General features: G+C 44.2%; 1 protein-coding gene across 7 annotated transcripts in view; it reads right to left on the reverse strand.

Moving 5' to 3' along the window:
* Window positions 1–25,605, reverse strand: part of AGAP1 (ArfGAP with GTPase domain, ankyrin repeat and PH domain 1) — a 287,855-nt gene that overhangs the window by 99,960 nt on the left and 162,290 nt on the right. For all 7 annotated transcript variants that reach the window (XM_042874292.1, XM_042874293.1, XM_042874289.1 and 4 more), the window contains 2 exons: window positions 21,881–21,985; window positions 9,346–9,514 (listed from right to left, as the gene is read on the reverse strand). In XM_042874292.1, the coding sequence (XP_042730226.1) occupies window positions 9,346–9,514; window positions 21,881–21,985 (274 nt within the window). The remainder of the gene's footprint in view (window positions 1–9,345; window positions 9,515–21,880; window positions 21,986–25,605) is intronic.

Here is a 25,605-nt window from a genome sequence, read left to right on the forward strand (position 1 = left end):
ATAGCCACAAACAGTAAGTAAAACCATGGATTCAATGGAATTCTTATAATGGATTCAATATAAGAAGAATTAAGGAGAAGAATGCATACATATATCAAGGATACATGTGCTAACATATATATATCAAGAGGCTGCTGCTAACACACACACAGGGCTGAACATATCTCCATTTCCTGTGCACAGAAGGAACGACTTCAGCTTTTCTTATCACAGAATCACATAATTGTAGAATGGCTTTGACAGGAAGGGACCTTAAAGATCATCCAGTTCCAACTCCCTGGAATGGGCTGGTTGCCCCCCACCAGCTCAGGCTGCCCAGGGCTCCATCTTACATGGCTCTGAGCACCTCCAGGGATGGGGCATCCCCAGCTCTGGGCAGCAGTGCCAGCGCCTCACTGCATTCTGAGCATGTAATTTCCTCCTTATATCTAACCTGATACCCCCTCTTCCTATCACTATCAGGCCATGTAAAAACTCAGCCTCCCTCCTGCTTGTAAGCTCCCTTCAAGTACTGGAAGGCTGCAATGAGGTGTGCCCAGAGCCTTCTCTTTTCCAGGCTGAACGAGCCCTGTTCCCCCAGCCTGTCGTCATAGCGGGGGACATTTTCAGGATGAACATTTTTGGCAACCTGCTTAACGAGAACAACAAAGCATTCTGAGCTTTTGTCATGTTCTTCTCGTAGCAGAACAGGACAGAGAACAGCATTTCAGCAAATCCTCTCGGTGTATTTCCACCTAACAAAAATAACACAGTGAACCACCACCGGGCAGCAGGTATTTTAATGGACACATCACCAACTATGCTGCCCACTTGTACAACTGTACAACAACAGCTGAGAGAAACAACATGCAGATTGCCTCCATTCACTGCTGCATGCCCACCTGTGAACTCCCACCAAACTGCTCAGCTGCAAGAAGTTTGGTTCAGATATGCAACCAACATGCTTGTGAGTTTATGAGACAAGACGACACCGCAGGAGATGTGGGGCAGAACTGTATTTTTTTCTTGAGGCAGCAGCACATGAGACCTGCAGAGAATGGCTGCACAGAAGCACAAAAAAGACTGGATTGGATGAACTGTGCTATTGCTATGCTTTCACTGTGACCATGTTTTATTTGTGTTATGCTCTTCGTGTTCGCTATGAGCTTCTCTTCCAAAAAAGAAAGAAACCTCTTAAGGCCAGAGGGCTCTGTTCACCAGCTGTTAGAACTAATGAAAAATACATTAGAGTTGTGGGTCAGGAAATCCTGACTCTTGATATCAGAGGGTTAATTGTTTCAAATCACGTTGGGTCAATTTATGTTGCAAGTACACTGCATATTCTTGAAATGCCCTCTAATTCATAAAAGGCACTGCAAGTAGATTAGACCAGCAGTCGGTTGCTTGATAGAAAACCAGACCCAACAGTGCTCCCTGAAGTTTCTTCAGGCATCAGGGTAAAACAGAAAAGTGAAAGAGGCCATTTTGCTAGCTGCAGAAATATGAAGAGTATTCCCTTACCCCTCTCTTCAATTCTGTGTTAAGTTTCTGAATTAATTGCCAAAGCTGTGCAGAAATCTTTCCAGTGAACAAAACTTTCACAAGAAGTAGCTTAAACTGTAAGAGGTGACACTTCTGCCTTCCTGCCTTTTGCTTCCCAACAAATATGAATGTTGGAACAACAACTGCTTTTACTGTGGAAAATTTGGGAATGGCTCTTTTGGGTTTGCTATCTCGGATCCCAGCATCCATCTCTTGAACACACATCCTTCTTCTCCTGCCCAGCACTGAGAAATGGTTAAACCACTACTTCCCTCTCCCAACAGATCCTTCTTTTCCCATTGAGCTGAGCAGCATGGAAAGGCAAGTAAGAAGCCATGATTTCAAGGAGAGCAGCAGAGTGCCAGAGAGATCAAACTTCTCTAATCATACTCTTGAGTGAGGTTATTAATGTGGGATAAGATTGCTCAAGTGTTGCCACGGCTTCTGCTTCCCTCTGACTGCAGTGTTCAAACAGCACGCTGTTTCTGCGTTGGGCTCGTTGGGGACCTAAAATAATTTGAGGCAACTCACATGGTGACTGAGAGAAAGAGTGAGATGATGGTATCTTTCCAAAACACATTCCCTGGTTGCAGTACTGAAAGCTTCAATACGCTGACAGCGAATGACTCGCTTATGGGTTTCACTCATTGTTACCATTTTTCAGAAGTGTTGATTTTCTCTGCGAGTCCCCAAAAAGATAAGCAGCTATTAATGGAGGAGGACCTTCCATCCCACAGCCCGGCAGGGCAGCCTCTGAGAAGCAGGCTTGATTTAGTAGCATGCAAACCGAGAAGGGTCACTACTAATGAACAAACAAGGCGATGCCAAGAAACATCCTGGCAGAGAAGGGAATGGTGCTGGGAGTATAACGAGAAAAACTATTATTCTCAGAGCACGCCAAGCCAATGCAGCAAGTGGGGAAAATTAAGTCATCTGAGGAGATCTCTCTTCTAAAAGAAGTTAAACCCAACATCTCTCCAAAATGCTCCTGCTCAAGGTGCCAGACCTGTCTTGCAGGCAGGAAGTTTCCCCTTTCCAGCAGTCACAATGCTATTTTTTTCAGCACTTTCAACAAATAGAAGTAATAAGTAAGATGTATCACTTTCCGGGGTCTGGCTTGGGGTTACTTGCTTGCTAAAAGACTGCAACTTTAAGACCCAGAGGTGACCATTTCACGTTCATAAATGGTTTACTTTGTGTTGCTGTTATTTGCTTGTTATATCCTGTTAATAACTGTGAATTTGACTTCGCAAAAATAACAGAACACCAGTGAATTCTGAGATGTTACGTTGCTTGCATGCAAAGCCAACCATGCACAGGGCCTGAGGCAGAGACACCACAGTTCTCTGTACCTTTGACTATGCATGGAAGTTAATAATGGAATTGGGAAGCGCATGGGGACCTCGCCTGCCAACAGATGTACCTGGAAGCTGAGTATGATTAACCCAAGCAACTCTGGAACCTTCCCAGAGGGCTGAAGGTCCAGCCCTCATCCTGGGAGCAGCACGTGGATCCTCCTTCAGGTGGAGGGAAGACTGGGAGCACCCAAGTGTCTTCCGGAGTCTTACGAAACTGGAACAAAGAAACTTTGTTTTCGGAAACGAGACAATAGATACGTGATATCACTCTTTTTTTCTTCCATACAGCTCTCGCCGCTGTAACAGCAGCTAAGTGAATGCATGTCTGCAGTGTGAGCAGTTTTGATAAACAGCCTCTGCGGGCCACACAACGGGGATAATGTATCCTTAAGTACTGCCAATGAGCTGCCATTCTGCACAGCCAATTACTTCTGTGCGTCTGTCACTCAAAGGAAAAATGACTGAGCCCATTAGATCAAACCTTTGTCACTGTTCCTAATGCACTCTTAGGCCTCATTAATCTGAGGGAGCAGCAACACAGCCGCCGGTGCCTCATTGCCTCCCCCACAACAGGCCCACGTGAATCTTCTCATCTCTCCCCCAAGTGCGCGGCGTTAATCAAGCTCTCCTTATTACCCCGGTCCCTGTCACGGCGGAGAGCGCTCTCTCTCCTAAATGCTCTCATTATGGCCCATCTTTAGAGCCGGCTGAGTGGAAAAAAAAAAAAAAAAGAGCCAGAGAGAAAGAGAAGAGGAAAAAGCAAGTCCGATCGCATTAATATTCATGACAATAATTAGTATTCTAGGTCACTGAATATTCATGCTATTAGTTTGGTTTTTTATGGGTTTGCTGGATGTCCTGATTGCTCGAGTGTGGAGGAAAACAGCATGGTTGGGACTTCAGATGTCAACGGCAGTTCAATACTCAAAACACATTTGTGAATTTTTTTTCCCTTTTGGTAAATCAGCTTCAACCCTCCTGATGGCTTTAATATTTTAAAATCACTGGAGGAAAAAGAATGAGCAATTTCGCAAAGGTCTTAACATCCAACTGGTTAGCATTACAACGTGTAACCATCAAAACTCGTCGAGATTGCATCGGATGGACAAGACGGGGCTGTGGTTTTTATTCCAGATCCGCTGCAGCAGAGGCACAAAAGCAACCAGAATGGAGCAGGCATGGCCTGAGCAACGCCTGCCTCCAGGCTGGCATCCTCACAAAGGTTCATGACACGTTCCTGCTCATCACCAGGAGATGGACACCACACACCCGCTGCAGAAAGCAGGGATCGTAACACAACTCCTTGGCTCCTTCCTTCTCTACTGCCCTGAAAACCCAAGCAAACTCAGCGTGTCTGAGGTTTAACAAACGTGGTGTTTTTATCAAATACTGACTTAGGACTGTTTGCCCCGCTCCCTTTTCCTCATATGATGGAACAGACATAACCAGAAGTGCAAGTTTGTCTCTGCTTCTGGAAAGCACAAATCCTGGCACAAACAAACTGGGCAAGACGACCTTGAGGGATCACCCTCTAGTGGGATGAGAGGGAAATCTCCAACACGCTTACAGTCTGGCTTTTTTCCCCATCCAAACACGGCAAGCAACAATTTCTCCTTCCATTCACGACAGCTTATATCACTGAACTTACAGCAAAGCAAAACGGAAGCCTGACTTGGATGACTTAATGCCAAAACTAAGCCATGAACCTGTGCTTGTGAGCTGTGGTAGAACTGTAAAAGCTCATGCTCCGTTTAAAGCACACAAAACATTTCAGGTTAAGCTCATACTGCAAAAATTACTACAAAGCACCAACCAACAACCACAGGTTTTCTATGAAAAACCTGGAAGGCAGTCCACTCCAACTCAGTCTGATTCCAAGCACTTTGGTGTACAGTAAGATTTCCTAATGACCGCTGTATCGATTTGATAGATGGCCACAATTAATAACAAATGGAAATTCCCCCATTTATAAAAATGTGAACACGTGGTTCTTTCAGCATGCCTGAGGTGCCACACATACTTAGCAGATAACAACCTTTAATGATGGCTATGCAGCTAACACATTTTAGGATGCTGAAAATACACTCACTACTGTAAGTAAGTTTAATAGCAGCAAATTATTTAAACGAACTGTTAATCAGGAAGCAATTTATGTCTATGCTATTTTTAGATGTGAACTTTCTACACCAGCAGCTCCTGCTGTGGCTCTGGCTTTGGGTACACTGGGCTTATGGGGTGGAGGGTGGCCCTATGGTTTGGAGCCGTGCTTGGAGAGCTGCAGCCTGTGGGAAGCACACACAGGATCTGTTGGGAAGGACAGCATCCATGGGAGGGACCCATGTGGAGCAGGGGAAGGGAGTGACCACATGGAAGAGTGGCACAGGGAATTGCCCAGAGGCTGAACTGCATGGTGCTGGCTCTAACACGGCCGTGATGAACTGCCAACTGCTGGCTGCATCTGGAACTGAGCGAGTCCACTGCTTATATCCCCTTCTAAAGTGCTTCAAGAGAGATACACCCGCAGAATGATGGTCAGCACCACCTAAATCATTTAAGTTAAATTTATAGTAATTTACTTAAGCAACATCCAACAACTTTAATTTAAAAGTAAAACATATTTAGAAACATGCACTAAAGGAAACAAGCTTTCATTTTCCCAGCTCACAGACGTCTCCCAAGTTAACAGAGACAGGCACCTTTCATAAAGCCCCAGTTCAATATTCCCTATTTCAAACTTGCATATAACAAACGTGGGACAGCCCCCACCCCTGTGTACTGACTTAGGAGCAGTGGGCACACAGAATCTCAGAGTCCAAAATTTGTCAGAGCCCAAACACAAAAAAGCAAGAAAGCCCAGAGGCCAGCTTTTGCTTTCACTATTCAGACAGAGTAAATGCACCTTTTTGTGAGCTAGTTGCTTGGCTCTGCAGCGACAGGAACACCTTATTTATACTCATCACAGCTCTTGTGCCAGCATAGAGCAGAAAAACACTCATCCTGGCTTCTCCTTCATATACCCTCCTAACGGGCATTTTTTTCCCTTCCACCTCTGAAGTGGAAACTTGCAGGAAGGGATGCAACCTGGCTTTTGTTGTTGACTGCCTCCCAGAGAGAGCTGCTTCCAGATGTTTGGGATGTAAACACACTCACAGATCAGGCTGCTGTCACTGAGGTGGCTGTTATATGCCTGTGTTTATCAAATAGTCTTCAAACCATGAAAACAATCCTGTTCGGAGAGGTGCCACAAAGCAGCACTAAGCTCCATGTGCTAGGAAGGACGTGCTCTTCAACTGCTGTTGCACATGACAGCTATGCTAACAGATTTAAGAGACAAACCTTCCCTTGCTACTTGACCATTATAAATCCTTTCGCCTCAAAAATGGGTATAGATCCCTTTTGAATTCAATGGTAACGTCTCCCTAATCAGCTTAATTCTGTCTGCTATTCGTCTTGTATGAATTCCTGCATACAGTGGTCAACCTGAGACTCAAAAGCAGAGTATCAAAACCTCCTCGTGTTACTCCACATTTGGTTCTCAGCTGAAGTTCTGCCACTCACAAGATGCAAACAGCATGGCCAAGCTCCTGTCGCACAGCACTGCTGGGAAGCACCTTGGGAAAGGTCCTCAGTGAGCTGAAACACTGGGGAATTTCATCAGGGAAATGCTCCTAGTTGGCCTGTGCTTATCACTGCCTATGTGCTAAGAGCTTGATTTCCACGAGTGACCTCAGACATTCTAAGTGAGTGCTGGTACTCTTCCAACATTGCATCTTTTTACCCATACACAATCTCATAACAGCAGAAGGAAAATCCAGACCACATTGAACAACTCACTCCTAAGCATGGAGAATATTTCCACATCCCAAGTCTGCATTGGCAAAAGCACAGAAGAATACAAAGCATCACTGTTCCAGGGGTGAGGTGCAATGTGATGCAGTGAGAACATCGCGTATTTGCTAATAAAAAGAGCAAATGTTGATTTTCTCCTGGGCTTGGCCCGAGTCTCCTTGGCACAGCAGATCTGTGTACATAAGCTTGTCATCAGCAAAACCAGACAATTTCAGTCCTGCCATCAGTTTTAAAATATCACTTACAATGAAGACAACGTTTTGCCAGTACTAGGCAACTGAGAAAACGCTCTGAGACAGCATGACAGACAGAACAAGGGATAATTTGCAAATATTTTTAGCTGCATGACAGATGAGTGCGGATGCCAGGGCTCCTCCTGGCACACCAGGAGCTGAGCCATACCCCCGGGCATCCCACTGAACAGAAGCCATGACCCCACTGCATACAAAGCTCTGCCAGTGCATGTGAGAACAAGAAGGTTCACACTGCCAAGCCAGGCACAGCTTGTGACTTTGTCTTTTTACAGTGCTAACACTCCCAATGTATTCTAAAATCACTGAGTGCAATGCAGCTCTTTCTTCAATCTTAACTGAATACGAGAGCATTGAGATTGATGTAAGGACTGACACACAGCTGAGCTGCTGCTGGGTATACTCCTGATCTGCTCTAATACCTCCAGTGATCACTGCTTCGATCCATCAGCTGTTGACTGATTTCAGTACAGCCTGGAAAACACGACTTGGCTTTCTCAATAAAGCTCCTCTCTTGATGCTGATCATCTGCAGAGAAATGCAACCACCAGACAGACCAGAACCAACCCTTCCATCTCACCAAAACCTCGGCCACCTCCACGCCCTCTGACACCCAAAGTGCGCACAAAGCAGCAGGTAAGAACCCATCACCCAGCCCATCTTCACTGCTCCCCCCAGGAACTTATAAAGATGTATCCAGACAGTCATGCCACCCCTATAGTCGGTTGGAAGCATCATTAATGCATTGATATTTGCTTTATCTATGGGAAGAAGGCAATGCAAAGACAAGCAGGTCAGAATCTTAAGGTTGAAGATCAGCTGCATGAGAAAAGAGGCTAAGGTATTCAAGTGGGTAACGATAAAGAATCAGGTTCTCCTTTCCCTGGATACACTCTTATATGCTTGGAAAGCAGTAATTAGTTTAGAACTTTAATATGTAAATACCATATTAAAAACTTCTATTACCATGTACTCCTGCATATGTTTTCTGAAACTTACTTCTCTGGAGGAATAAATAATTTCTGCCTGTTTCAAGCCATTCAAATGTCTTAAAAACAGAAGTCCTTTCGCTGATATATTGACTCAGACCAGCACTTCTCTTCCCAAAATAACGGGATATGCTGAAAAACAACCCGCTCTCCCAGTCATCTTGATTAGAAAACAAAACCTAAAACATGAACCAACCACAAATTACTTTCTCCTATGAACTCTTCCAATGACAGTGCCAGCACCCCACCTCTAGAGGCACAGGCCACAACTTGAAAAAGGCTGATGAAACCACTTTCAGACATATCAAGTCCCAAGCCCGACTAATAGAACGTGCAATGCAAGAACTGTTGTTTATCCGCAGGGATGTCTACTCTGTGGCAGCACAGAAAAGATAAAAGGTTTTTTTATTGTTATTCTTTTTTATTTAAACGTTTCACCTCAAAGAGCAGCATCAGAAGTTGGATGGAAAATCCTCCCTACTCCTGAAGTAGGGTAATTTGCCCTATAGAAAGGCAGAGGATCATACCGTGGCCTGAAGCATAAATATCCATTACTACGCAGGAGAAGATCCTTGAACGGGTCTCCTCTTGCCACGTTCTTTCCTACAGTTGCTCACTGTACCTACAAGCATGGACTGTACAGAGATAGAAGTGTGCTTGGACACCTTTGTCAGCCTGTGCTGGAGATGCCTATGTTAGTCGTAACTGGAAAAGGCACTTGGCTCTTTATGGACGTCATCCCAAACATGCTGACAAAACTTCTATACTGACGCTATACTGTTATGTGTTTTGCATAAGCCGTGTGCTTTGTAAAATAAAATGTCTTAAATGGTTTTTCTCAAAGCAATTTTTAAAATCCATTTAGCTGCATGGACAAGTACTTCAGCGAACAATAAAATTCTTTGTTTAGAGCTCACAAAGAGCTATAAACTCCTTCCATAAAGAAAATAAAATGGCCTTCTATAGAAGAATCTCACTGCTGGAAAGTCCAAAAATTATGCATCCTTCTAACGGTGGAAGCAAGCGGTGCGGGTGCCACCAAGCCACAGCAGACCTTTCAAGTGACATCTCCTGTTTTTCCACAGTATTAGACTTAATGAGTCAGTAGTAAAGTCACATTAGGTCTAGCCTTGGTGAAATTATGTCAGCTTTTGGCAAGTATAACGTACCAAATACAGAAGATGGATGTTGAAGGCTACTTTAAAACGTAGAATCACTTGTGGAGGCCAGATCACTAGCCAGAGAAGACTTAAAAAGCTGCACAGTAGCCGTCACTGAGATTTTTAATTAATTAATCTCATTCCCATCCCAGTGATAGATGACAACTGCCTACACACAATTGGAAAAACAGCTCTTCCCTTGTTTGGCCGGTATTACCTGAATTCGGTGAGATGTGTAAACTGCTCATGTCCTTGGAAAGGCCATTTGTTTTGGGACTGGAGATGGGGGCACAAGCTGACGTAGCTCGAGGCGGCCTCTTCCCAGGAACTTTCACAGTGGTTCTCAGCAAGTCAATTTCTTTCCCGTGAACGTTCTGCATGTAGTCCTGGTAAGAGGGAAAGAAACAACACAAAGAAACAGAATCAAACAGGTAGTTCTGTAAGCATTAGATCAACTAGAACACTGCTTAGTAAGAATGCAGTCCTGTATCTGCTATCATCCACTACACTGTTTTCTCTTTCCTTCCATCTTCTAGGTAATGCAGTCCACATTAGTAACGGCAAAATTCAGGCTGGATATTAGGAAGAATTTCTTCTCAAGAGAGCAGTGATGCAGTGGCACAGCTGCCCAGGGAGGTGGTGGGGTCACCAATCCTGGAGGCGTTCCAGAACAGTGGGGATGTGGCACTGAGGGACGTGGGCAGTGGGCATGGTGGAGTGGGTTGGGATTGGACAAGATTAATTTTATTGCTCTTTTCCAACCTTAATGATTCTGTGATTCAAAGCCTTGAGCTGCTACACCCTCCAACAACTAGCAGGGTGAGTGGCAAGTCACAGCGTGGCTGCTTTTGAGCCGCACGTGCAACTTTGCCAGGCCCAAAGCCAATGACAAGATTAGATTGACTGCCTCTCACGAACACGTTTGCTTGTGTATCCTCTCTATTTCACCAATGTTTCATGCAGTTATTTCTTTCTCCATAAAATTTGGCAGAAGTTCATTGACAAACATTGACAAAGTTATTAAAGGGCACTGGCTGACTGGTAAGGTTTCTGAAATTACAACACTGTCTCCTTAGATTATGAGCTTTCCTCCATACATGGAAAAAAAAAAATCACAGCAGGAAGAAAATTATGTAAATCAGGTCTGATTAGAGAAAACACAGTAAAAGTTGGAAGCCAGAAGTGGAAAAGGCTTTTCCTAATTCTTGTTTGAAAGGCACACAAAGAGGGAATAAGCAAATCCAATAACTCGTGTCAAGGAAATGGCCAACTGGCTGCAGCTGCTATTTTCCAAGAAACCTGGGAGAAAGTGAGCCGTGCTGATCTTTATACTGGAAGAATATGCTCAGGATTCTGCATTCCAGCTTCAGCTGCACACTCTAAATTGCCTGTGGGCTTCTTCAGATGAACACAGAGAAGCAAATGAGCCTGTATTTTTTTTTTTTTTTATCAGAGGACAAATGACAGTTCATTAAGGTAAGACAGCCACTGAATCTGCAATCCTGTGGTACACCAGAAGAGATGCTGCCAGTAGAGATGGTGAATTTTAAAGCCAGAACACAAAATTTTCACCTCCCAGTACATGCTATTGCAGCTACTGACATTTCAGAAGACAAATAAGTGAAGCTGGAACAAACACAAGGACAACCACAGAAAGAAAGAGACTGCATGCTTTGAGAGGAAACGCAGGACAGGTCATACAAGACACCAAAATGAAGGACAAACGCTACATAAAAAATATTGTACAAAATACAGTGTGGGTGGATGCGCCCCAAGAAGAAAATGGCAATGTGAACCAACGACTGGGAAAAGAAATTGGCATAAACTCTTGAGTTAAACTGGAAACCAAGGGAATGTTCCTCTTGAACAGTGTTCTGTAGCAAAAAGCCTCGTTTCTTTGCAGGTAGAAGTTGATTGCTTTCCGGAGAACCGGGTGATGCTCTGTGCCTGCACAAGCAAAGACTTGCTGACAGTGATATTTCTTTCGGTTCCTTAAGTGTCCAGGGCAAAATTTAGTCAGACTACACAGTATTATACAGAAGATCACAGATATTAATTAGAACAGTTCTAATTCTGCAGCTTACAGGCCTCTGTGTATGACCACAGCGCCAATTCTACCAGTAAATACCAGCATGGACTAAAAGCAACTCCAGATCTAAATCACTACTGGCACAACACAGGGAGCAATCAGCTCCCTCATAAAAATCCCTCCACCTCTGACAGTTTTTACAATACAAATTATAAACTCTGTTCAAAACAAATCAAAACCTACTGCTCAAGTGCTGCTCATTTCTTCACACCTAACATCAATCCATGGTACAAAATAGAAATGAGCTTTTCTTTTTTTTTTTTTTCCTCCTCCTTTTTTTTTTTCCCCAGCTGTTTGGGAATTAAGAATGAAAAAGGGAAGTCTGAGCAGTTCACTGGGTGAGGAAAGCAGAGCTCTGCTTCTACAAGAATCAAAAGCAACGCATTAAAATAACCCCCTTAGGTAGTTGCTAGATAGAAATGAACAAAGCAGATTCATCTACAAATTACCAAGTTGATGAACTTTCTAGTACGGTGTCAGTTCTTTACAAATTAAAATGCAATGACCAGAATGTAACTGAGCATTTATGGTTTATGCACTCTAAAACGAGGCTGGATCAAGATCAGATAGTGACCAAACCTCCGCGTGCACTTCCTCAAACAGACACTTCTTGTTTAACATGCAACAACCACGCTGTATTTGATACAAATTTCATAATGAAGACTTTTGCCCAAGTTCTTCAGATGAATTTCCCTGCTACAGCCGGTGAGATGTTACAGGGTGTGATTAAAGCACTTCCAATTGAGAGTAAAATGGGCTTAGGTGAGCTATGAACAATTTAGGAGAGTCAGTCAGTGCTGGCAAGCAGGAAACAAACGCGCTGCAGCCACATCACGATTATATGGAAGTGCCCAAACAGAGCAGATGCCATGCAGGTATTAACGTCAGCTTAAATATTTATAGGGATATATCAAATGTAAACAATAAAGACTCCCTCATTGTGTGCAAGATGCACAGCGATAATCTCTGCGTTCCCTGAGGAGGAGCAGAGGAAAGCACCAAGTCTGCAGCCAGCTCACCATCCACCCTTGCACGTGCTCCTTCAGATCTGCACTCGGGGAATAGAAGTGAAAACTACAGAATAATGTGGCGGCCTCAGAAGTGCAATGTATGGTTTGATCAGATTAGAACAGATGAGGGTCTTGCTGTCATCTGGAATATGCCGTGTTAAAGAGAAGACAGCAAGCCTGATTTTGATATGCAAATGTTACAGATATAACTCCCCTAGATGTTAGTTGTGGAAAATGCTGATCCAAGAAAAAAGGGGAAAAAACCCTTTAACAAGGCATGAGGGTAATTCAAAGCCAAGTACTTTTAAACAGCACTTAACAAGTCCCTAGAGCCTACTCAACAGCGGGCCACCCCAGAAGTGCCATCTTCTGCCCCTCAACAGCTTGAAAAAGTAGTAATTGCAAAGCCATTTGCATTTTTCTTCTCAAGTTGTCCACGTTCATCATTCAGCAAGGCAGAAAAAAAGCAAGCAGCACCACGGAGGGAACCCTCCCCAGACATGGCAGCAGCACGGCGAGCCGCGTCCCCACGCCCTGCTCCCGCACCTTCGCCTGCGCTTGTTTTTTACATTTCGCTCCTAATTATGTTGCATCTATTGCCATACACTTAATTAGCTGCATTAATGTGATTTCTTTTCACATAGTCAAGCAATTAAGAGCTATGATTGAGTTTCATTCAATTAGCCTCAACAAACATGCTAATTGATGTCCCAGATGCAAATGAGGTGCAATGAGAGAAACCTGCTAGCAATTGAGAGCTGCGGCGGGGAGACCCAGGCTGCTGACAGAACCCGGCTCAACATGGCGGGCTGCTCAGTGCAGAAGGAGCGGGGTGCCTCGGTGTCCCCACGGGGGCGAGGGTGGCACCGCATGGCATCACGTTGTCACTGACCCTCACCATGATGGCTGGCAGCAGGGAAGCACTCAGCATCTTCCTACGTCTTGGCACCGCGAACCACAGTTTCTTTATCCCAGGCCTGTAGGAGGCTGCCATCTCATCTCCGAGCCTGTGAAACACTGCACAGGTGATGGCCTGCAGTTATCAGCGACTGGCAGCTTCATCTTAGTCAGCTGTGGGGCGATGCTGCTGCTCCACTAAGGCCAGAACGCATCAATCAATCAATAACCCCTAAAAATACACTCGCTATATTGATTCTCATTGCTTTTCATCCCGAGGTTACTGTTAGCGGTTTGCTCAAATACTGGCTTGCTGAGGTGTTAATTTGACTACTCAAGGCCATTGACCATTATCTTTAGGACTAAATAAACTGTTAAAGTATCACTGAAAGTCATAAAAGCTGCATTGACTGAAGATAACACAAAATATTATCTGACGGCACTACAAAATGAATTGCCTTGAGTAAAAAAGAATGATATGCCACGACACAGAAGAATGTAAAGTACTTTAGTTCTGGTCTTAATACAGCTTTCCATTTACAACAGCAGAAATTGATTTAACCAACTCAGCGAATAGAAGCCTTTCAGACACCCATAGGGAGCAAACAGGTATTACATTTTCTGAACAGACATACCAAAAATAAACACTGCTAGTGTGGAGCTGTCCTGTTTTCATTGCCAGCAGCTGTTAAACTAGGTGCCAGGCATTGCAATGGCTTCTGATTGCCCAAGACAACTCTCCACCACAATGCAGGCTAAACCTTGGCTGCGTGATGAGCCCATTTAGCTGCCCTCCTTCCCCCAGTTAAGAAAGGGGAAAAGCTGTTTGAGCAGCAGCACCCACCAAAAGGCCAAACATCTGCCTTTCCGCAGCTATGTTCAATGCATGTGTGGCCCCTTTCTCAGGGGAGGAAGTTTGCACAGACCAGATGAAGGGAAAGGCAGATGGAACACGGGGAAGCTGGGACTCAAACTCACCCCCATCCAAGTCTACCACGCTGACCTCAGTACTTTACAAAAGGACATCAGAGAGTGCAACAGCACAGTTCCTCTCCAGAATGAGCCTCAAGTCACTTTAAATACAGGGCTCACATTAGGTTTGTAGCACTCAATATCAAAGTATGAGAATTTTCAGATGGCTCTAATACAAGAGACGGACCACACAATCACAAGGTTCAGAAGGGACCTCTGGAGATCATTTAGTCTTGTATTTAAACCCCAAAGCACTTCATTGCACTGAGAGCAAGAGTACTGAATTTCTGACTATAGTACTTACCAATTAGTACTCTGAGGATTAAATACCCCCATGTTTTTCTACGGAGCTACATAAAGTGGGAGTAGAAGTCCCCCAGTTCTTTAGAGTAGGTATTATCTTCTGGATGTGCAGAACTACAAAATACCTCCTACAGGGTACCACAAAACAAGCACCTGAACAGTAAGAGCTGAACCGCTGTACTCAGGCAGGATTCTCCTGCACCAAAACACCCACGTGGTCAGGTTTTGAGCAGGTAAATTGTGTTCCACTCCGGTAAAGGCTGTGACTGACCCTTTCTGACCACACTTTTGTCATGGGATTGCAGTGAAAACACTAATGCAGTGCTGCAAACTCTTCTTCTTGGCCAAGGAACCTCGCCAAGAAGACTGAAGGATCAGTTGCAGAAACTAGGACCTCTTCTGGCTGGGCTCAGTAAATGGAGCTATCTTGCAGGGAAATCCCTTCCACTGGAGTTGCATTTCTGCATCCTGGCACTACGTGAATACGACTCAAAGTTCACCCCTCATCTCAGGCTTGTCCTGTGTCACATCATTAACTTGTTCTAAAAGAATCTCCTTCCCATGGAGCCTTCACATACCTGTCCCACTGCCACACTTTTCCAGTGCACGATGTACCAAACGAGACTCTCTCCCAAACAGTATTTAATGGTACCAAAGTAAGAATATGAGATTTTTTCTCCTTTTGAGTTATGAAAATAACAAGCCTGTTTTTGCAATGCTAGGAACGAGTCCAACTGAACAGAAAGCTAGACATTCCTTCTCTGATCTGCCAATGCTTTACCTCAACATGAGAAAAACAGCTTCATTTTCTGCCGGTTCCCATCCTTAAGTTGTAGAACGCAGCCCCCAGGCTCAGCGTGCTGTGGTTGAGGTAGTGCTTCCTGATCAGAGGTAGAACAAAACTAGAGACCCTTTTGGGAAATCCTCCTAAAATCTGAGGACAGCATGCGTTTTGCACGCAGCTTCTGTTTTGTGAGCTGAGGGCAAGCAGCGACCCACACAACCCATTGTTCACCGCCAGCAACAAACTGCCTGGGAAAACAAAACCCGAGCCCTTCCTGCAGCCCACAGCCAACCCCAAAGCGCAGGCAGACCGGCGGAGGGCTGAAGCCCTCACTTGTGTGTGTGTACAGGGCAGTCAGACATTTTTATTGCAAAATGCTGTCTGGAAAAGATGCAAAACAAAATTGCTACACTGCAAAAAGAAGAAAAGGGGGGGGGGGGGGGGGGGGAAGGGTGGGGAACAAAAGGCCCCCTTCCCTTTGCTTATTGAGTTCAAAGGCATAACATGCAGCACCCTGCAGCAAATGGGAAGCTACACTAATTTTAAAGCCATAAAACGCTATAAAGTGCCCTGCGGGGCAGGACTACACTGAAGCTAGTTGCACCTAAATAAGACATGGTTCATTTACTTCGCAGCTTAGCCTAATGTAATCATCAGTGGATTTCTAGCCTAGAGTTGTAACAGGCAAATAGCCGATACTGCGGAGGCGACACTCCCAGCCATTGAGGGGCCTCAGCTAGATTGCTGTTGATTAGAAAATTTTTCAGTTTTGACAAGCACTTAATGAACATAAATCGCTCCTTGATTGGTTTCCATTTGGGGCCACAGGCACACCTAAGAAGAAACAAAAGTCTCCAACTCCTCTCTCCACCTTTCCCCGCACGGACCGCAGCAACAAACCTATCTGATCCGGTTATGAGCCCCATGGAATATATTCATCAGATTTTCCTGCTAATGTAGCCTTCCTCCCCTCGTGCACATAAACACGGGCATAATATCATTCTGCTTCACAATATATAGTTAAGCTTAAGAAAAACAACAAAAAATGCCGTTTTCTGAGAAGAGCACAGAAATGAGAATGCATTCTGGGAAACATTGATCACTAAAGCACTTGTCCTGACAAACAGAAGGTCATCTTGAATCTCTTTTCTTCAAACTGGGAGTCAAGAACATTACATTTCAGTAATAAAAAGCATTGACTGTATGCATACTACAATATCAATCAGTCCAATCAGCCATCTAGGGGAAGCAGCAACACTCTGAGCACAGAAGCAGCTCCAAAACAATCTATTTATTTTTTAATGGAGTGCTCATTTCTATGAAACGTTAACAAAACTCTGCACTTCACTCTTCATTCAGACTTTGTAACAAGTACTGCCGTAAAAGACAAATCGGAGTTCTACCATCGTGAGTAATTTATGAAGCATTTATATCCACAGCAGTTAGCTCTGCTGGACAGGAAGCTCTCATTTAATAAAACCTTGTGATTAATTAATAGCTTGGCTTTTGCCATTCGTTTGCAGCTCATTCAGATACCAAAGTTTTTCCCTGTTTGTCTTTTTTCTCCTTTTTTGGAGGTGGGAGGGAAGCACAAGAGCGAAATAAATACATGCTTGCTGCTCTACTGCAAGTCTGCACAGCTCTGCAAGCAGCAGCACTGTGTTTGCTACAATATGCCATGCTGATGATGTGACAAATCTTGCCCTCTGAATCAAACGGACTTAAGGACAAGTGCTTCACACTCTCCTTGCATTTACCGACCTGTGAACATCTGCAATGAATCACAGATGTGACTGTAAGCCGCTCTGAACAACCAGTTTTCCTCTCTTTTAGCGCAGACAGGGATTGCATATTTTAGGATTACTTCACACTGCTGACCATCCCTAACTAGTTTTATTCCCACTGAAGACCAGTGGTGCAACGGCACTTCCAAGCAAGACAGTTTCTAGTCCGAGGACACAAAGCCAGGGGGTCACAATAATTTGCCTTGACAGCTATCCCCAGTTAAACATCTCACTTAAGGACCACAAACACATTCTAGCTTGTATTTTTCCCATCTGTATTTATAAACCTTCTCTCAAACTTGAAAGAAAAGAGTTTGCCAGGAAGCTACAAGGTGAAGGACCAACCTCTAAGTGTCACACGTATGCCCCGATTTGCAAGCAAGCTCCCGACCCTCAATTTGTTCAGGAAAATTGTAAGGACTAAACACGGTGAGAAACTACAAGACACCTATGCACAGGGCATTTTAACCCACCTTCTATTTCTCAGCAAGGTTACTCTTCCTTAAGGAAGTGTCCAAGCAAGAAAGCTCTACTGAAAGGCCAGACCCCACCACACAGCTCCAAAGCTTTTTGCAAGCCTGGAGCTGGGCCTGGGTTACATCAACTTCTAAGAAGATGTGTCCTTATTGCATACTGTTGGAGCCCTTTTGCAAAGTACAGTCTATTTGCCAGGCTGAAATTTCTTTTGTTTGGTTGAAGTACATTCACTTTATCTGACTGCAAAAAGCCACTAATGTGACCTCTGAGGCGGCGTACCTGGGCTGCCCACCCAGTCAGTGCTGCTGTGAAGAGTTTTAAAATTGTGGCTACTGTCAGACTAATTGAGCAGAATGACATGTGTGAATTCACATCCTTCTCACAGAGATCAAGGACAGATTTTCCCCTTCAATCACTGCTACCATTTTACACCCCCTGGCAGTGGCAGTTCCCCCCCCCCAAATAAAAAAGGGGCAGCGATGATGATGAGGATGCAGCAGCAGAAAATGGACGTCCACAGCTAAAGCTTTTGTCATCTACTGACCTGTGGCATGGTGGCAAGCGTCCAGGAGACAGACAGTGGTGAAACACCATCTATTCATCAGGACGAGGCTTAGATAAAGAAGCTGAGTGCAGCACTGCCCAGCAGGTATCCTGGCGAACACATTTCAGGAGCCCTTACACATGGCATTCTGCCATTAAAAGCCAAGAGATACCTAGACAAATTCCCATGGGTCCCTTTGGGTAAGCTGACGCTGAATCTGTCAGCCAGAATTTTAGTCATCCACTCAATGGCTATACTCCAGAAGTGTATGATGAATAGGTAGCTATGGTGAACTTTGAAGCCTGCGGGTCAAAGTTCTCTCTCATTATCCCCACCATTTTCTATTGGCACAGCTCCTCAGCATCCCAAGGGAAGGGAAGGTTTAAGGCTCTTGAAAAAAACCGACATGACCAAGTCAGGAAACAGTAGGGTGCTTATGTACATATATTTTCTTTCCCCATTCTTCTCTTCCCCCGCTTTCTTAAGAAGAAGGAATACGAATTTAGCTATTGTGTAAAACGTCAACCTGGCAGCACTCGTACTTATTTAGCAGGCACAACACAGCACTCATTTCTACACACTGTGCTGCCAAGCAGGCCTGACCCTTCCACAGATACCTCCTCTGTAAGTAGGATACCAGTTTGATTTCCACACCCCATTCCAAATCCTTTCATTCTGAAGCCAATCCTCCAGTTAAGAGGACAACAGCACTGATTTTTGCAACACAGACTGTTTGCTGTATTAAAAGCCACTGTCTTCGTGCGTGACGTGCTGTGGAACATACCCAACAGAAAACTGACACGCTGGTGGCCAAGTCTCAAGCAGTATCTAAGTACAGTACCCACTAACAGCTATTAAATATTGTAAAAGCTTCTTGCAACGTTGAGGTTCAGTAAAATTCTGCATTCTGACTCAAGCTACGATTTGGGAAGACTAAATTATGTTTTAAATTTATTCCTTCCTACCATCACTAGAGGCCAGATCCACCAGTCACTTCGCAGATTTACAGCTGCCAAATGTTGAACAGCCAACATTAGCTGCAGACCTGAAATAACACCTATCTATCTCACAGGATGAGATTAGCACCACGACTCTTCACGAGTTCAGATGGATGGCTAACAAAAGTTAGGATGGCTAACTCTTCATTTCATCCTATCTGATGAGAGGTTGGTAGGAATAAGGTCCTATTTGTCAAAAAGCAAACAGCAATGCAACCACAGCATTAGAAATTCATCAGCTTATTGAGTTCAGTGTGAACAAATGTAACAAGTAGAGAGAGTTCAGCAAAACCTAGCAAAGTCAAGCCAAAAACACCTTATCAGAGCTTTGTTTGAGGAAAGCCAAATGCTGGGTAATCTCCAAGCAAAAATCCTGACTTTCCTGCTCCCTTACCCACAAAGCTTTGTACAAGTTGTACTGGGAGTCCGACTGACTTGCAGCATCTGGTTCTACCTCTTCATTCCACTGCAGTTTGTACAAGACAGGGAAAAAACTACTCATGCTTCCAGCCCCAGCAGAGGAGGCTGACAGAGAAGCAATAAGGTGATACTAAGACAAAATTGCCAGGTCAGCCCTGCACTGTTTTTCAGGTGGAGGCTTCTAACTCATAAGGACAAGTCAAAGCAAGCAGCAACAGTATCAGGAACTGCAAGGTGCAAAAGGGAAACATGGTAACTGATAGATGTACAAATTGCCCAATGCATAAAGAATGCTCTGCAGGGTATATTAACGACAGCTATCCGACACAAAGTAGTTCACTGGCAGTAATGAAATGCACTCAAGTAGCACAGTGACTCTTGGAGGGCTAAAATCAATGGAATTAAAACATTAAGACGCATCATTTATAATACAAATCACATCACAGGAAGACTGTAACGTGAATGAGCAGAAGCACAGATATTCCTAGAGTGTGAGTTCAGCACAGGTGTCTGCAGAAGACTCAGAACAAGCACTAGGCTGTCCACAGCAGCATCCTGCCAGCTAGGAGCTGTACGATCCCCCACTACTACCCACCAAAATACAGCCCAGGGAAAAACTGTGTTACAAACCCCTCTGATCTAAGAAAGGTCTGAGCAACTGGAAATACAGAGACGTGTACCTTTTTCTTGGGAGTGGGGGGGGGGCACAGTGGGGGATAGAGGGAAACAATTACAGGCTAGTAATTACTTCTTCTTTAAATGGATTCTCTCTAATCTCCAATGGATTTACCTCTAATCTCAAAGTAATTACCTCTAATCTCAATGGATTCTCACTCAGGGGAAGACTAAGCAGCTCCAGCGAAGCCTAGAGAGAAGTACTCTATTGTCTGCGAGAAGCAATGAAAAACTAACATATGTTCCCAGGAAGCTCAGGAACAATAGAGCACTTACAGAGCACAGAGGGGATGTGGGCACAGACAAGGCAGCCTGCCTGCTCCCTGCTCTGCCCCGGAGTGGCCATCACAGCCTCAAGGGAGCGCATCTGGAGGATCCATGTGGGCTGCCTCAAAGGCACGCGGTGTCTGTGCTGCCAGCAATACCCATAGGCGACTCAGGTATTTCAGGGTTGCTTCTCAGCAGCATTCCCCCAGATTAAACGGGGTAAGGATGGCCACAACGGCCAGACAGTCCTGTCCAGGTTTGTGAAAGGGAGAAAAAAGAAACTCAACAACAACTTGCCCTGGACTGCACAAGTTGAGGGGCAATGTTTCAGAAGGGAAGTAGCAATTGCTTGAATTGCTAGTTGTATCACTTACTAATTTTTAGGAAATAAGGAAATAACATGAGAAACTGTAATTATGGCAAGAAGTGAGACTGAATTCTTGTGGTAAGCCAGAGAAAATCCTAATATTCATCCCTCAGGAAACAGCAAGTTGGTGCAAGCACAGCATCAGCACAGCCACGCTCCTGAGACATCATCTACCTGAAGCAGCTTTCTGACAGATCCACACATGCAAACTCAAGAACGTACCCACAGAAATACATCCATTCAAAACCTTGAATTTACCTCCTTACTGAAAAAGAAAAAATAATAAAATAAAATAAAATTGCCTAGGAACTCAAAATGACAGCAATCGGTGCCAAATGGCCCTAAAATGTTACACCTGGTCATCCTCTGATTTCCATAGGGGATATGGTGATGAAATATAAAACCCAGGACAATCCCAAAGATCTTGGTGAAGGCCATACTATGCTCTTATTATGCTTCCTGAGTTCTACTCTTGCCTGCAATACCGAGCAAGTGAAAGAGCTGGGAAACCCCCTGCTCAAAATCCTGGTTGTCCATTCTGTCTTCTGAATTGCTGTGGAATGGAAGGAGCTCTGACAAATCACATCCCTTCTCCTGCTGACATGGCTGGGACTCACAGGCTGGGCTAGTCTTGAGCCAGACACCTGTGCTTCTTCCTTTCCCCCAGACCAAACCCACAGATGGTGTTCTACACACAGACAGGATCCTTGGGCAGAGACAACAGAGACTTTAATGTGGAAATGCTCTATGGTACATTTTAATAGCTTTGTCATCTTCAAAAGGCTGTTCAGGATTACTTTCTGAATAAACCACAACCATTGCACACTGACAAATACCAGAAAACGTACTTAGTCTTAACTATGCCTAGAACATTTTTCCTTATAAAATACTTCCATAGTTTTCTTAATTGACAGCAAGTCCATAAGGACATCAGCACAAAATAAAGGCTTAAACAGGGCACTTGGAGGAACTGTGCACACAGAGTTTCACCGCAGAATTTGATTTCCAGTTACCCAGTTCTGAGGGGATGGGAATGGAATAAAGTGAGAGAAAGAACTCTCTCCACCAAACTGGACTCAACAAAAACATAGCCAAATGAACTTGCTAACACTGCTTCACCTGAGCTGGACAGTTGTTAAAGGTACAGAGAGCATGGAGTACTTACATGTAAACTAGGATGATAGGTCAGCACGCCGTTGTCGCACAACGTCACGTATTTCTTCTTCCACTCTTTATTCAGTGACTTGCCACTTCGCTTTAGCAGCATACCCTGTTGCAGGAAAAAATTAAAAAAAAACCATTAACCATTATTTCATATGCAGAAAAGAGCTAAATCCTTGTGCGTTCCTCAGGAAGGCAGATTTTAACACGACAAGATGCCTCACTGTTCCATAGATGATATTCAACCCACACATTGGTGATGAATTTCAACCATCAGTATTTGAGAGTAAAAGTCATCATTGTGTTTAAACAGACAAGTGTGTGTACCAAACTGTTGCCAGCTTAAAAGCAGAAATTCGCTTAGAAAAGCAAAATGTAGCTTCTTACAGCACAAAGTGATGGTAAACCAAACAATCTGCGTTTCCAAAACCACGTGAGAAGGCAGCTCTCTGATGAACTCACGCAGTAAGCTGCTGTGGGAAGCCTAGTGTGGGCACCAGGACATCTCAGCACGCACGGTACTGCCACAAGAAGCACTCTGACAGATCAGGTTTGCATAAAAGCGTTCACTTGCATCTATTTCATAAATGCACGTCCCAAGGCCAAGTGGACAAGGGGCACTTCTGTGCCTTCGCACGATGAGAGCTCTCCCCGAGCACATTTTTCCCTCCCTCAATGCCAGCTGTTGCAAATTTCAGCTGAAGTCCCTTGCCACAGCCCATAGGAACTAATAACTCTCCTTCTGCAACCACGGAGATGATCCCTAAGGGAAATCAAAGCTCACAACCGCCTTTTCCTGGACACAGGCTTGGAACAGAACTTCAGTGAGCAGCCCTTCTCAACTCAAAGCGATCTGCAGATAGGACTGTAAATAAAAGCTTGTGTCAGAGGACTGAATTACAAACCCCGAACTTTCTGGCCATCTGGGGGTCAGATTCCTTTTTGTGTGCCGTTCTTTGCTACATCTAGGTGGCTCAACCTCAAACTTTTACAAAAACAGAGCGGGGCTTCTGAAACTGTTTCTCACAAAAGCTTCTGCAAGTGTGAGTTACACATTCCAATTACTGCCTTCTCGTGCTTGGAGACGTTGTTTTCTTCCATTAAAAATGAAAGCTTATTTCTGCCTTTGACTCCTAGGTTTGTCTATAGTAGGTGATCTGTCACTTCACCTTTCCCATCTTTTAAACCTCACCTATAGCACAGTCGCTCACATGTAGGGGCACCCAATTTTAGTTATAGCCATGCTATATGGATCAAAAATTACTCTCCCAAAGCTGTTTCCCTGTGCCGGTTCTGACGCGTTTGTTCTTCAGACCTTTTAATGGGGAAAAAGCCATAAGAATCACGACTGTCTTTCCTTTTTCCTTGCCTTTTCTTTTTTTGTTGTTGTTTTTTGAAGTCTTGAAGAAAGTAGAAATGTATTTCACACCTTTTTACCGCTCAGTGCTATAAAGAAAACATATCACTACTTATGTAATTTGGAGTTCATGCCAATTACAAACTCCACACACTGCAGAAGAAACCACCTAAATGAATGGCTGCCATCCCCACTGTTTGCAGGCGGATGTTTTTTTGACAAATACATTTTTTTTTCTGCTGTGTACAGGATGCAAATAATAGGATATTCACATAGAAAATTCATAATGATTTTTACTACACGGTGATTTTGTTAGGGGAAACGGTTTTAAGTTGAGGAAGGGAAGATTTAGGTTGGATGTCAGGGGGAAGTTCTTTACTATGAGAGTGATGAAGTGTTGGAACAGCTGCCCAGAGAGGCTGTGGATGCCCCGTCCATCCCTGGAGGTGTTTGAGGGCAGGTTGGATGGGGTCCTGGGCAGCCTGGGCTGCTATGAAATGGGGAGGTTGGTGGCCCTGCATGCAGCAGGGGGTTGGAGATCCATGATCCTTGAGGTCCCTTCCAACCCTGGCCGTTCTGTGATTCTGTACCTAGGTGTGAACTACGAAATTCTGGTTTGGGAACTAAATAAGGAACTAGTTACTCAGAATGGGGTTTCCATCTCACTTCTGAAGTGCAGTTTGGTGCTCTCATGTAAAAACTGACTCACTGTTAAATATGCACCATCTACTATTTGTATCAACCTAACCAATTAGACTTCCTGATCTGTTTCTTAAGGATGCATAAAATAATATAATTTTTGTATCATCTGAGAACCAAAATATATCTTCCAATATCTGTGAAGAAAAGCACTGTGAATACATGGAGCTAACAAAGTGTTATGAAGCAGAGGAGCACATCAGCCACACTTCTTCCTTTATCCCCCCAAGGCCAGAACTGCCACTTTGTCTGCGATAATTACATAGAATGGTCTGGAGAAATGCTCTTAGTATCGGAGTTTAGATCTGCTGTAAATGCACTTACACTAAACTTAAAAAAAAAAAAGAAAAAGAAAAAAAGAAAAAGAAAAGAAAAATGGCCTAAGTACAACAAGAAATGCTACTGATAGAAAAGAAGCACAAAAACAAAACAACAACAAAAAAAAACCTTCTGTCACATTATGTCCACTTTTAAGCTGCATCAAATTCTCTGCCTGGAAGCAGAGTTGGCTATTAGGAACAATTTCTTCCCAGAAAGAGCAGTGCTGCAGTGGCACTGCTGCCCAAGGAGTGCTGGGGCTCCCTGCAGGTGTTCCAGAACTGTGGAGATGTGGCACTGGGGGACGTGGGCAGAGGGCACGGTGGGGTGGGTTGGGGTTGGACTTGGAGATCTTAGAGGTCTTTCCCAATCTGAGTGATTCTACAAGTCTATGAAGCGAGAGGGACCTTGGTTCCCACTGACTCTTGGTGCCTTTGGCAAACCCCAGCCCCAGCACACAGCAAAAATCCCATTTTGCCTTACAGCTAGGCAGAAAGGGATTAAGGGAATCAACTCCATGTTCAAAATTCTACGTTGCTTCTCATATTATCAATCAGATAACATTATTTCTCCTAATCTGTACAAAACCTTTGCTTACGTTCCTCCATCTGCGCTTCTAGCACTACATTCAGCCCTCGAGATTCAACACTACAAATGTAACACCTCCGATTTGCTCAGAAACTGAGAAGAATTTAACACTTCAAATCAAATCTTACCACCTTCTCTCCAAAACTGCAATTCTGACTCTAACAGAGCAATGCAGCTCCTAACAGCCAGTGCTAGCTGTATTTCTAACGAGTGACAAGATACACGCTCCAGTAGAGAGCACCAACTTCCCTACTTGACTTTTCCCAGCGAATGGCACCGCTCTACAAAGAAAACAGAGAACTGCCTGTGTGTATGGCAATCTCTTTATTAGTAATGTGTATGCCACGTCTAGTCCCAGGAGGTCATTGCAAGCCAAAAGCAATGTTAAGTGTACAAGCTTTAAATAACTTACAAAGTTAATGTAATGAATGTAAGTGTTATCTGAAATCCATCACTCAGTGGCTTGCTGTAGCCTCAAGCTGTGATAAAACACCACTCATAAATTTATATTAAAACTCTGTTCAATAGCAATTATTTACCAACAAAGATTTATTGATTGCATTTGCTGTTAGAGACTGGGGCCCTAACTGAGTCAATCAGCTCACGTTGTTGAGCTTCAGGGCACCAGAAGTTGCAGGCTGCCGTCAGGCTCTGCAGCCAGATCATTACTGGGACTACAAGCAGCTAATGAAGGGCCCCCAGCGTGGGATCACTTGCTCTGGTGGCACCAGACCACTGGCCAAGGGACCACTGCTCGTAGCACACAC

Source organism: Lagopus leucura, unplaced genomic scaffold (genome assembly GCF_019238085.1).
Source record: "Lagopus leucura isolate 7727_CA_CO unplaced genomic scaffold, USGS_WTPT01 Super-Scaffold_100012, whole genome shotgun sequence".
NCBI lineage: Eukaryota > Metazoa > Chordata > Aves > Galliformes > Phasianidae > Lagopus > Lagopus leucura.